The sequence below is a fragment of the Dermacentor silvarum genome, chromosome 1, assembly GCF_013339745.2.
Source record: "Dermacentor silvarum isolate Dsil-2018 chromosome 1, BIME_Dsil_1.4, whole genome shotgun sequence".
NCBI classification, from domain to species: Eukaryota; Metazoa; Arthropoda; class Arachnida; order Ixodida; family Ixodidae; genus Dermacentor; species Dermacentor silvarum.
In genome coordinates, this window is record NC_051154.1 from 67,629,498 (window position 1) to 67,643,759 (window position 14,262).

The 14,262-nt window shown below is 43.3% G+C and overlaps 1 protein-coding gene across 8 annotated transcripts in view; it reads right to left on the reverse strand.

Moving 5' to 3' along the window:
* The window catches only part of LOC119464928 (ranBP-type and C3HC4-type zinc finger-containing protein 1-like), a 95,642-nt gene that overhangs the window by 52,673 nt on the left and 28,707 nt on the right, over positions 1-14,262 (reverse strand). For 7 of the 8 annotated variants that reach the window (XM_037725796.2, XM_049669009.1, XM_049669003.1 and 4 more), the window contains one exon: positions 189-2,129. The exons of the other annotated variant lie outside the window; for it this stretch is intronic. In XM_037725796.2, coding sequence (XP_037581724.1) covers positions 189-2,129 — 1,941 coding nt within the window. The remainder of the gene's footprint in view (positions 1-188; positions 2,130-14,262) is intronic. 8 annotated transcript variants of the gene reach the window in all.

Below are 14,262 nucleotides of genomic sequence, written 5' to 3' on the forward strand. Positions count from 1 at the left end.
TACATTAAAGTCTAAGTACATTCTGATAAAATTATGCGACTTAAAAGGCATTTTGCCTCCCTGTAGTAATATATATTCTGCCATGTATATATTCTTCCCTCAGTATAAGCACCAAAACTTGATTGAAAGCACAGGTAGTTAGTCACATTAGTTCTAATACAAAGTGCACCTTTGAAGAGCAAACATACCCAAGGTGGGTTTCCAGGGGAAGAGTTACTTGCTTGTGGACGTAGCTTGCAAAACACACTGCCAAAGTCAGGAGAGTGGCTAACGGGTTTGAGGTTCATTCGACAGGATGCCAACTGTGTATTCAAAGGTAAGTGAGATGGCAGGTTCTTCCCCCACTTTGCCTCTGAATCCGAAGAACTTGCATCAATGTTTTCCATCTTGGAATCTGCTGTTTCCCTATCTTCAAGTCTTGCAGCAATGGGAGATCCAGGTTTTACAGCAGTGAAGAAATTCTCTTTTTTGGATTCCATTGGCGTATATGTCCACTTTGTAGAAACAACTTTGCTGGCATCTGTTGGGTGTTTCTGAAAAAGTGACTTCAGTGATTTTACTTGCTTTCTAGAGTGCTTTGGCGACTCAGGCTCACTGTCCTTTTGTGTCTCATCAGAATTCAATTCAAGCTTGCTGAAAGCATCTAAAAGCTCGAACACATTCGAGTTACGTTTCAATACAGATTCTAAGTTATTGAATTCTCCACCTACTACTGTGCTGGCATATGGCTCCTCCTCTTCTAAAATAGGAGGGCACTGCCTTGTAGGTGGCAGAGTGGATGATCTCATTTCACGACTGGAGACTTGATGTTGGTGAGCATCCCTTTTTTCACCTTCTGAAGCCACTGGTCTTACATGCACTGGTTTGCCCGTCTCATCAACTGTTTTAATATTTTGCTTGTCATTAAGGTTCCTATTTTGAATAGAGCTACCACATCCAATAGACTCAGTCCTGTCACTGCCTATATAGGACACAGGACATGGAATTGTTTTAACAGGAAGGTCAGGCTTGACCACCAAGTCAGCTAAATTTTTTCCAAATTCTTGTCTTTTTTGAGCTTGTTGACCATGCTGACTTTCAAGCAAATAAAGATGAAGAGCAGAGGTGCCAGGCATGTTGATATCAGCCATGGGAAGTGACCGTGTTTTCAAGGTAGTCACAGCTTTGCTATCCTCTGTAGCTTCATTGGCATATAATCCTTTTTGTATTCCACTTGGGAGAGTCCCTGACTTGGCTACTGAATGCCAGACATCACATCTGGGTGGCTGAGGTGCCGGCTTTTTGTGAGACCGTCGTCGGGTCAAACTTAGGCTGTCAGTGCTGTGTGAAGATGAGCTACAAGGAACTACCACAGCTGGCACTGGTTGGTTCCTCGGCAGTGTCCCAGTTGGAGTAATATTGCCACCAGGAGGCTGTGGAGCCAAGCGTTTCTTTCTGGTGGAGGTCTTTGGCGGAAGCTTTGGTGGAGACTTTTGCTCTGCAACTTCTGTGGCAACAGGCTCTTTGCAAGAAGCGTCACTTCTCTGCATGTCCTGTTCTTGCAGAGAATACCTCCAGATGGCTTTTGGCCCATTAGACACACAAGCCAGCTCCTGTGCACTACGCTTCTTAGAAGAATGCCGAATGCTGTGGTCACCTTCACACACATGTTGCTGTGCTTGTGCACCAGCTACACTTCCACTAGAACAACAGTGGTTGCTGTTGTCTGAGCCTGTCACAATCACCAGATGATGGCTTTTCTTCTTTTTCTTCCTGCGCTTCTTTTTACGATGGGAGCCCAAAGTGAAACATGACATAAGAGAACGCAGGCTCCCAAAATTAATATCGCTATCTGAGCTTGAGGTTTGCTCACGTGTCACAAGCATCTTGGGGAGCAGCACAGGTGGACAGCTCACGACTGAATGAGTGCTGCTGCTTTTCCACGACTTCACATGCACATTGCATGGATCCTTGCCATCTAGCCAGTTGTCATAGTCTGACAAGTTGGGCTCATCCTTTGCATGAGTGGACTGGGACCGGTGCAACTTGCTAGTGCCACACATACCACGTTCCCTGCTGGTGCTGCTGCTGGAGCTGATAAGGCGAGCTGCAGTTAAGCGAGTGGCTTCAACACCCTTTGTAGAGCTAGGCTGTCGGGGAGAAAAATACACAACTATTCAGTAGTCGTATAGATGGTTCACACAATAATTTAACGTGACCTCAATTTTCTGCCTTAGCTTAATTACACCAGTTTCTCATTTGACTAAAAATTCTGAAAGAAGAGATTCTAGTTTTAATAGGTTCAATGCTCTATGTGAACACTGCAGCCTTCAAATATCTGAACCAAAATTTCATATTTCACTCATTGCACTCAAACAAGACAGAAGTTAAAAGGAAGATGGAAACTTCAAATGATGAGGAGTAGTTGAACAAGAAATGTCACTTTAACTCTTTGTTTTATTTCAAGAGACAGTAGTCGCACTGTATATCACGATACATAACATTATAGCCTGATCACTGTTTTGAATAGATGTAAAGCAGTAATAATTGCTTAAACAGTTATTTATAATTCTCATGTGAATCTTCAAACAAGCACCTCCAGAAACACAATGAAAGTAATAATTTGATATCTTTAGTTAAAGTACAGAGGAGTAAAAAAAAACTGAAATATACAAAATATGCACCTAGCTCCTACTTCCCAACTTTCGAAAGACAGATCACGCACGAAAATTTTTATGAAGATTTGTTGGCCTCAATACCAGCCATAGTGATGCCCATGCTCTGTGGGAAAGCAGTAGCTTCGCAAAAGTGAAAACAGTTAAATTCCTGTTCTACAAGGCGCATTTGTTTTTACTAGAGATGGGTCGTTCAGGAGCGAGCCGGATCTTGTGAGCGGCTCCTTTTAAAGAGCGAGTGAGCCGTCGTTCAGTAAAAATGGGCGACGTTTTTTTTGGAGAAAGGGAGCCAGTTCTCTCGCGTTCAGAGAGCCGTGCCGATGCGTTCCGTCAGAGCCGGGAGTTCTGGGTGCGACTTCCGCGCCATCTATTAGCGGTACGAGAAAGCAACTGCCCTCCCGCCCTTCCTCGCAAGAGTCGCCTTCACCCCCTCGCCTTCGGCTGAAGAACGAAAGAACCGCCGCTCACTTACTGAAGCATGACTCCCTCGCTCTTCAAAAGAGCGGCTCAAAAGATCTGGCTCGCTCCTGAGCACTCAGGAGCGAGCCGCTCTTTTCACCTCGGCTCCCTCGCTCTTCAAAAGACCCGGCTCGCTCCTGAGCGCCGCTCTTTCGAAGAGCGAGGGAGCCGTATGTGGTTCAGTAAGTGAGCGGCGGTTCTTTCGGAGTGAGGAAGCCGGTTGAATTATCAAGGGGCTTTTAGGTTCTCTCTCCTTGAACGAGCCGTGCCGAACCGTTCTGTCAGAGCTGGGTCTTGTGGTGGGTTTCAATGTTTTTCGATTTCTGACCGACGAATGGTGGCCGGTGTGAGCAGACTCGCGCTACTGGTACTCGCTCGCAGTGTGTGGTGTGCGCAGCAGTCTCTTTGGTTTTTTGTGCGTCTTATGGTGTGGCACCCGATGCCACTGAGGGGAGAAGTAAAGAAGTCTTAATTGGCAAAGGATGGTACCGTTTGTTGCCTGCTGCTGTTCGAACGATGTCGCACGACTCTCACCGATCGCACATCGTGCGCTGGTCCAATAAAACTTCGAAGATGGTCTTCGGTGTCTTTAAAGGGCCCCTAAAGCACCTCAGATATTTTTTGAACATTTCAAGTAAACGTGCATCGAGTTCAGAATGCCGTCACGATCAACGATGCCAAACACTACAGCACTACGCGCCGCGGGAGCGCCACAAAATAAAAAAATAATAACAATGCCGTCCTCTTCCCTCGCCTTTCCGGTATCCCCAGCGGTCGTCACGATGTCAGCAGGGGGAATCTGGTGATGTCAACTGCGGAAACGATGTCCATTGGTTGAACAAGAACCTATGACTTCTGGTTAGTCTGCAAGCAGGTACGCGCGCTTTCTGCTCTTCCTTGTCATGTTCCTCGTTTGTGCGCCCTTGCGAATCGGTAATTACAGCCCGCAACGCAAGTGCCAAATCGCTCGCATTCCAACACAGTCGTGCTTAGCCGTCTGATTACCTGTGCGAACAGAGCGCGACAGTGTTGGCCTTTCCAGACGTGCGCGCAATACAGGGTCGATAGAGGTACGCTTGGCATAACACGCGCTGGCACCGCAGCAACAGCGGGTAGCCGAGAAGTGCTGAGTCCAGGTTACCGCCACAGTAACTCATCACACGCCGTTTGCCATTCGTGGGCCGCCATTTGACAGCGGTTCTTGCTCGCGAACGGCGAGATTTCCTTGCCGTACGTAGAAAGGATGAGACCGGGACTCATTTTTGCGGCAGATTCACCGCCGCTGATCGCTCGACGGCGCCGATATTGTCGCTAGGCCTTTTCTGGTTCCCTTCAAAGCTAAAACGGACGGCGCTTCAAAATGAAATACCGACGCTCACAAGCTGTAATATTTTCTTATCGTTGTTATTGCTCTTCGCAATAATTGTACACAAAGAAGAAAAATACGCTGATATTAGCGGCGCCGTCGGCTGTGATGCGAGCACAGCCGAGCCCGTCGTCTCCCGGCGGTAGCCGTGCACTGCAGCTGAGCTGCAGCCGATGTTTTCGTAGCCGGTGGCAGAGGCGCGCAGCTTCGCGGTCGTCAATTGGGCCATTGATCGTGCAGCGGGCGGGGTGCCGGCCGAACTGCCATCTACTTTGGACACCTCTCGCGCGGCAGACGTTCTACAGCACTGGCGGCCGGTTCACCGTCGCTATATGTGCCGCTAGCGTGGACGTGACCGGAAGTAGGCAGTGTTTTGAGAAGCGCGTTGGCGATGACGTATGTCACGTGACCTTTCGAGAAGCACTCAGCGAGGAGGGGAGACCAGCCGATGAGGAGAGTAGCGAAGGAAAGAGCGAAACGAGCGAGGGCCGTTTTTCGATCATCAAACGCGTGTAACTCCGCTATTACGGCAACATTTCGAAAAATTCTCACGGCTACGTGTTCGCTGTAGACTCGTGCATAACTGCAACACCACAACTAAATTTCGACCTCTGGGTGGTTAGGGACCCTTTAAAGACAAGAGGTGAATGTACAGTTTACGTCCTGGTCTTCATTTGTGCTAATTAGTGTAGCCATGAAAATGTCGCCCATGACATCCACTTCAGTGCATTTGCTGAGCGTGTATCATTAGCACGTCATTAAAACGAGGCCAATGATCTGTTGTGTTGTAATGGAACTTCATTTATTTTTTTTATTTTTTTGTCCTGGCGTATGATGGCATGATTGCCAGTATCGCGCGTGCACTCAAGAGAAAAAAAAATGAAAGGTACGTGCGGCAGTTTTGTGGATCTTTCATATGATTTTTGTATTGTACTTCAAGAAATGATTTCTACATTCATTTTGCATGGCGTTACAGTTTACTCATATTATAGTAAACGTACGTATGTGAATAAATGAACAAAGTTGAAACATAATGTACAATCATTTTCTGTTCTTATTTTGACAAAAGTTGATTTTAAAGTACCACAAAAACAGACAAGTTTCTGTAATGACGATGAAGTCACATATTCTTTTTTCTGAAAAAGGTACGTCGCATTCTGCCTGTCACAATATCATAAGCATTTTATCCCCAATATCAGAAAAGAAAGCTTCATTACAACTAAAAATTCAGGCTTTTAATATATGTCAAAATATTCTCTAAAAATAGCGAAAATACCAATAACACGGTTATTAAATTATGCATATATCGTTTTTTTTTTCAAAGCCACATAACTACAGAATATAAATAACACAGGTTACACGTTTAAGTGAACCGGTGAGCTGTTCAAATGAACCGGTTCATTTCAGTGAGCTGAGCCGTTCCGAGCCACTCACTGAAGTGAGCCGTTTTGCCCATCTCTAGTTTTTGCTCATTGCAGCATGCACCTGGTTCGTTTTTTCGTGCATCTCTTAGGCTCGTGAAGCAAATGTTGTCAGGCAAGGGAGCATGCAGAAGCCTCCTAATACTTGAATATTGTGTTCGATCAGCTTTTCTGTGCTAGCAAGGTGGTTTAGTGCGTGTTCAACTGGCGCTTTGTACAGTAATGAATAAGGGCACTTGCACAGGTGGTTTTCCAAATGTAAGAGATCAGAGTGCTAGTTAAGCTTCGGTCGAAGGTTGGTCTGAAATCGACTGCGTGCCCTGTTGTGTGAGTGAAAGTTCCACTTCACGAGAATGATTACTCGAAACAATTTGTAACTTTCATAAGCTGTGAAAATGCTGATGGTTAAAATCAACCTACAGTGGGAAAAATAAGATTGCACTTGGTAATAATCAAACACAATTATCAATATAACATGCACTCATGAGCATCTACCATTGTTTCAGACATTGTCAAAACAGCCTAGACGTAGGATCGGAAAATTAGACAACCCGACAGAAGCTTCTGTGTCCTCACTGCAGCTCTCAATTAAACATTATGTTGCCGAGTCGACCAATGTGCAAATTATTCGTCGTTTTATTGAGGAAGTGCTAGAAACATTGGAGGCTACTTTCGACAATACCTCCAGTCGAAGTTTCACATTTCCTGACTCCCGTCTGCCAAAAATGATAATGTGTGACAAATATTTAAAATTCAGTTGTCCTTTCAGACGGTGCAAGGCGTTGTTGGTTGAAGAATTCCAACGGAAATGTTTAACAATGCACAGAAAATCTGTCGATCTAATTTATCGGTTTCCATAGGCGTGGTAATGGAAGAGTTAAGCCAGCGTTTTGACAAGGGCACTTGTCTTCGTGAGGGCAGCAACTGGTTTCCTTAGCAGCGTTTTATGTACACGTAGCTCACATTCCCCCATCCTCATAGGGGAGGAGGAGGAGAATAGGCCAGAGCATAATGTGGTGTAGCAATCGCCAGATCCTCTCCCCAATTCTTTCGAATTCCAGAGAGATTAGTTGAATAGTTCCTGCTTTCTTATAAAACCAGACACACTGGATTGGCTGCACGAACCTACGTCCACAAATTCTTACCTGGTTCCAGTTATCATCTCCACTCCTAGATGAAACCCAAAACCAGTACCCCATATTTCGCCTTTACTCTCATTTCTCCAAACTTTTCTTTGTCCCTCCCCCTGTCATTTCCGATCCGTCTACTACCACCTCCGACAGAGTCCTTTTCTTTCTTTTTTTTTTTTCGTTGATAGCTACACCACATTATGCACTGGCCTATTCTCCTCCTCCCCAATGAGGGTGGGGGAGAGTAAGCTATGCATGCATAACAATGCCGCTAAGGAAAGCAGTTGCTGCCCAAACGTAGATAAGTCCCCTTGTTCAAGCGTTGGGTTAAAGCGATATTCCCTGTTCGATGTTCAACAACTCCACATCAACTCACTGCATAAGTTGCATACACACTGTTGAAATACCCGCTGGCTGAAATCAGTGGTCAAAAATCTTTCAGCAACATGAGTACCAGTTTCATTCCAAAATAAACATTCGGCCACACTTCTGCATGCCTTGCTGCAAGTGTTGTCTAAATGCCCTGTGTCATTACACAGCAATGATGACAATGGCAACCTCACGTCATGTGTGATATAGGGTCACAGTACTTTCAATTTTTCAACAAACGATCAAAAACTTTCAAGAGGTAACATTGCTCTCACTTTAACACATGATCACATTTTAATCGAATCACTGTTCGCAAATTGCACAGTTTGTGTACAGTTGTGCCGTTATGTAAAGCATGCACATGGCTCAGCACACATGTCAACTTGTGCCTGCCCAGCACGGTGACACACACTTAGCATGACCTTGGCCACAACTGGCAAGAAGCCACAGCATCTACCAGGATGGTGGCAACAAATAAGGCACGCAAGAAAGTCTCAATAAACATTGCCTAGCATGAGTGGCAGGGTAGTGACATGGGCGCAAGCCATTCGCAAGGTCTCTGCAACTGACAAGCGATAGCAGCTGTCAAGGCCAACACATGCAGTAGACATTGTCAAAGATACAGCCAACTTAATTTTTCATTGACAAGATTTTCTGCTGAGAAACATTTCCAGTTTGGTTGTAAAGCACCATCATCAACATGCGGCTTCAGAATTTCCATGTAGCATGCATACTGGTAGAGAATCGCCTGGGCATGTGATGCCATGGCATGTGGCTGATTCAACTTAAGTATTTGCATACTCGCAGACGATTGAACAAGTACGTGGCACTACTGCACGTGGCAGATCGTAACTGAAGCACTTGGAGTTGTATACACACAGGAAACAGAGAGGTAGCCAAAGAAGTGCTGATGCGCTTAAAAACATTGCTATGCACCACTTTGATAATCTCACTCCTTCACGTTAGCAAGAGCCTATACAGGGTGTTTCAGCTAACTTTAGCCAAGTATTAAAAATACAAACATAGGCACTATGCATGTCGTATTGGCGCGGTATTGTGCTGAGCCATATGGAGCATGTCATAATATTTTTTTTAATCCGCCAAGCTGGGTAATTAACAAAAATTATTTAATGAACATTTTAATTATTAAGTCTAGCAAGAAATCCTTGATACAAAAGTTGTAGCGCTTGTTCAGAAACCTTGGGTTATTTCATCTCTGTTGAGATAACTGCCCTGATGAATTTTTTCCAACATTTCTTTATAGTGTGCAAAATTTAAAAAATACCACATGACTGCTGGCTAATGCGCCTTAGTAAAGGCTACTCTGCGCACAGAGGTCGATTGAATAGGCTGTTGGTGACTGTGATCATGGTTTTTATCTCCGTCGTTCATTAAACCGTCACCTTCTCCCCCTCCATCATTTTTTCATTGGTCCGAAAAGAAAAGAAAAAATGCCTGCGCTGCATCAACTGCTGCCTCCGGTCCTGTATCGCATTCGCACGTGGCAGCCGCTTTTTAGTTTTTTTTTCTTAAAACGGTATGCCCCTTTTGTCACTAGACGTCCGTCGCAGTCACTGACAGCCTGCTCAATCGACCTCTGTGCGCGGAGCAGCCTTTGCTAATTCGTTCAACTTACATTTGAGGGCACTAAAAGCATCGCCTGGCAGTCACATGGTATTTTTAAAATTTTGCGCACTTTAAAACAACGTTGGAAAAAATTAATCAGGGCAGTTATCTCAACAGAGATGAAATAATCTGATGTTTCTGAACAAGCGCTACAACTTTTGTATTGAGGATTTTTTGCTAGAGTTAATAATTAAAAAGTTAATTAAGTAACCTTTGTTAATTACCCGGCTTGGTGGATTGAAAAAAATATCATGACGTGCTCTATACGGCTCAGAACAATACTGCGCCAATACAACATGCATAGCGCTATGTTTGTATTATTAATACTGAACTCAAGTTAGCTGAAACACCCTGAATACAGGGTGTCCCAGCTATCATGCACCAAGCTTTAAAAAAAGAGGAGCCTTTTTTGAGTATGAAACCAACTGCATGTCATTAGCAACAGCTTGAACAAACGCCCACTATTTTTGTAATGTTCACAATTAATCAGTTTGTATAGGTCCATTAGATAACTTTTTAATTATTACGCTTACAGCAGATGTGTCAACACTATGTCTTTGAACACATTCGAAAACAACAATTTCAACTGTTTGTGACGCAATCTCTCTTGCATGACTTTTTATTAAAAAAAAGCCCGCAAAATACAAACAAAGTCAACCCCACGCCCCGCTTACATGTGCAGCACTGCTGCTCTCAACATTATACAAAGAAACTATATGCACTCCATACCTAACCTGGCCCAGGCTGCACCACTTTGACAGGGTATTTATCTAGGCATGGCCGCGAAATTTCTGGTAGCAGCGAGCCTCGCTTTTGAGCCAACTTATAAAGCCTCAGGATGTGACAGTATATCATTAGGCATATTAGGCATAGTAAAATCTAATCTAGATTTCTTGTTCCCTTACATAGCGCAAATTTTTAATTGCGCTTTTTACACTGGGACGTATCCCAATCTACTGAAGAGAGCTAGGGTCTTTCCCATTTTAGGAATGGTGATCACAACCTGTTAGAAAACTACCGTCCCATTTCAATACTCTCTACCATTATTACAGTGTTCGAGAAGCTTATATAGTCTGGCAAATAACTAGTTTTTGGTAAAATACAATAAATTAACACCACATCAACACAGATTTCATCCGAGCAAATCAACCAGCACCGCAGTTACTTATGTAACAAACTATATTATCACTTGTCTGAATAACAACAAAATAGTAATTGGCATATTTCTGGACATTAATAAAGCGTCCGACACCGTCGATCATCAAATTCTGTTAAAAAAAGTTGCAAGGCTATAGATTTTGAGGTGACAGTTCATATTTCTTTCAGAATTACCAAGAAAAAAGGTACCAGAGCAAACACTTAGACAGTATCTCGTCTGACTTCCTATTTATTACACACAGCATTCCACAGGGGTCAGTTTTGGGTTCCGATACTATTTTCCTTGTACATCAACGACCTTCCCCAAAGGCTTGATAAGGGAGAGACAATAATGTACGCTGATGATACCATAGTTTTAACCTCAGGAAAGGATATCAGTCACTTAGAAAACACTGCTAATAGAGAACTAGAAAAAATAAGAAACTGATTTATAGACAAATTAACACTAAATATACATCTCAAACAAAGTACATTATATTTTCGCCCAATAGAGTTAAAATACCACCAATAACTTTGAAGATAGCAACGACAACAATTACAGAAGCTCAAGAATATAAATATCACGGTATAATGTTAGATTTATCCCTTCATTACAGGGCACAGACAGCAAATGTTGGCAGCTGGCTCAGTCATGCACGTTTTATATCAGGCGCGTCAGCATTTTCCCGCATGTACACTACGAATGACTTACTTTAGTATTTTTAACAGTCATTTAACCTATTGTATTCATACATGGAGGCAAACGCCTTACCATCTTACCTAGATCCAGTAATCAAGCTGCAGAAAAGAGCGCTCTGAATTATGTCCTTCGCTGGTTATATGGAACACAATGAACTGTATTCAAAAAATTTTAAATTATGCCGTTCCTCATTGTTAGGGACTTCAAAACAGCGTGCTCAGTTCATGCCATACTTTCGGACAATAACCCCCTTACAAGTACCATTTTCATCACGCCACACAGACACATGAGGACACAATAAAGCAGAAATTTTAACATACGACCTGTTAGCAACTTGTACGATAGGCGCAGGTTAGCCTACATTGGTACAAAAATACGCAATAACCTTCCGAAGACGATAAAAGAGAGTCCATGGTTTTCATATGTTCTTTAACAAGCTATAATTCATAATGAGCATGTTTTAACAGTGTAATATTAACTGATTTTGCTATTGTTGGTTTTGCTCTTCTGCTATAACAAATTTGTTATTATCGTGTTAACAACAATGTTAGTAGAATCTGTACTTACAAATCACTTTACCTGTTAACCTGAGTTGCAATGGCGTTTTGTATTAATTTGTATGGGCCTAGAACTAGCAGTATTGCTAAGGGCCCAGATGATTTTCAGCAACATTCTGTAACCATGCATAGAAAAAAACTGATGGTGATGATGAGCACACGATTGTTTGTCACAGCAGCAGTAAGCAGACTGCCAAAATAACAAATTGCATGGCAAGCTATTGATTTGCTGCATAAGGCCAACCCGAACATGGACGTGAATGTAGCAGCCACCTAGAATAAATTCAATGTGTCATACTTCTGACCTAGACAGGCCATTACACATGCGGAATTAGCTTGTCCGCCACGTGTTTGAGAGCAACACTGCTGCGGTACGCAAGTAGGCTGTGTCACCAGCTTTTTTCAATATTTTGTGGCCTTTCCTTTGAATGAATGCAGAAAAAATGAGCCATGAAGAGTATAACATGCTGCAAGCAATTGAAGATAATGTTTTTAAATGTGTTCTAAAACAGTGTTAGCATACTCACAAGAAGTTTAATTAATAGGCAATTAGTAATTATTAATTACCAACTAATAAAATAATAACAATGCAAAAATTACTGAACGTCTCTCCAGGTTGCTGCTAACAACATACAGTTGGTTTCATGCGCAAAAAAAGGTTTCACTTTTTTAATATTTAGTGCATTATAGTTGGATAGTTGGCACGATAGTCGCGGGGCAGGACTGGCCACTCGAGGCACTTTACGTCTATTCGCGGGCTTCTTTCACGCCCGGAAAAACACATTTATGTAGCACGTTTTGAGCAACAGAAAGCTGTATTTTAGTTTTTCATGTTGCTCTACAACTTTCTCATTGACATTTTGATAATTAGGACAGTACTTCTCAAGTTAGATAATTAATTATAATTACCTAATTAAATCGCAGTAACGAAAAAATCACTGGCGGCTACTCCACTGTACTGGAAACAATACGCACTAGGTTTGCTTCGTGTAACGCCATTTCTTTCTTTATAAATTGTGCTGCGTGATAGCTGGGACACCCTGTATATATATAAATGGAAGAGGACACAGAAGCTTGCATACTGTTCTTTTCTGGCAGCATCTGCCACTCACCCACCCATCTAATTCCCTCCCCCCCATACACACACATACAGGGTCTATTTCAATCGTTAATTTTTTTTTTTTTTATCGCCAGTGGCATGAAGCGCATAGTACAATTCTACCTTCTTGGCGCTAGATTACTCAGAAAACACTTTTTAAATAAAGCTCATATCTAGGCCCCTTTTTAAATAAAGCTCATATCTAGGCCCCTGCATGTTTTTGCAGATGGGCTATGTGGCTAGGTGGGTAAAATCAAGGAAAAAATATTTCAACAATAATTTGTCTAATTAACTAAGATGTGCTAATGACCTTGTTAATTATAAACATTAGGACTCGTGTTCTAATTGCAAAATTTAAGCCAAGGAGCAGTGAAGTATCTCAGCTCAGCCAGTGAAGTATCTCAGCTCAGCAGAAATCTTATGACTAGCACCATGTTCAAGACATTTGTCCATAAAATAAGCTAAAAATGCCTTGGCATTTCAGTTAAAGGGGTTGAGACACCAAATTCTGAGGCTATAAAATGCCTGCTGTAGGCTTCCTCTGTATGCTAGGACAGTCAACATGAAGTGTTGGACACAGCAAACGCTTACAATATATTTTAATTCACTTTCAAAGAGTGCCTAAATGCTCGTTCTCGCGATCGAGACCCATCGCTAGCGCGATTGACACCAACGTCACTGTATTGGTAGCGTAACGAAATTTTTAGTGACGTCATACCACATTAGAGTGACGTATGTACAATGAGCAGTGGCCCACAGCACCCGGCTAGAGAGAGTAGTGCAGGGAACCGCATCGGCTGCGGATCCACATTCGCTCGCCTAGTTTTTCTCAGCGAACTAGCCAAGCTTGCTGGCATTTTGCAAAGTGCTTCGCGTCGTCACGCGAACCTGCGACGGCGACATTCAGCGTGTGAGCTTGCTCGAGCGTTGGATGCATCCGGACGGTTGCTCGCGCAGTGACCATGCCGATAAAAAAAAAAAAAAAAAAACAGTTTTAGTTTAACGTTACCGTAATAGCGGGGTTAAGGGAAATAGCGTTACCGTTCCGCAAACGAACTTTGCAGAAAGAAAGTTTTAGTATAGCGTGATAGCGTAGTTTACGTGCGGGACGCTATTCCATTACACCTTGAATTTCACATACATAGGGCACCTAAGTCTATGTGTGTGTGCGTCCGGAAAGTGCGAGAGGCAGTGCAATGTAAGCCATGAGCGCGTTGTATTTTTACTTCCCGTGTCCGCCAATCTGCAGCGAAACAGACAAGCAGTACAAGCTGTCTACCATAGCGTCCGAAATGTTCCCATCTCAGAGGCCATATGCTGTCGTCGTGCATATCTCCCGACTTTACCGACAGGTGGTGCTTGCATCTCGGAGAAAATTTCTTTTGTTTGGCTTAGGCGCATTCGAAACGAGAAGCGATATCGAAAATTCCTCAAGGTTAGCCATAACACTCTCTCGTCGAAGCGGCATGATACTAAGCGAGAGCCATTTACGCAGTCATTTGCTACGAACGAAGTGAATTCTACAAAAACAACGCCAAATTCAGTTTGAAGCGGGCGACCGGGACCGCCGCCTTGCGCATTTCGATCCCGCTATTCCGGTACGCCCGCTATTCCGGTAACCACGCTAAACTAAAGTCTTCATTGGAGTCGGACGTAGACGTACAGTCGGAATTGGAACTGCCGCAGCTAGCCATGACAACTGCCGGCGTGGTTTTGTTTGCCTGCGCTGGAACAGCACATGTGT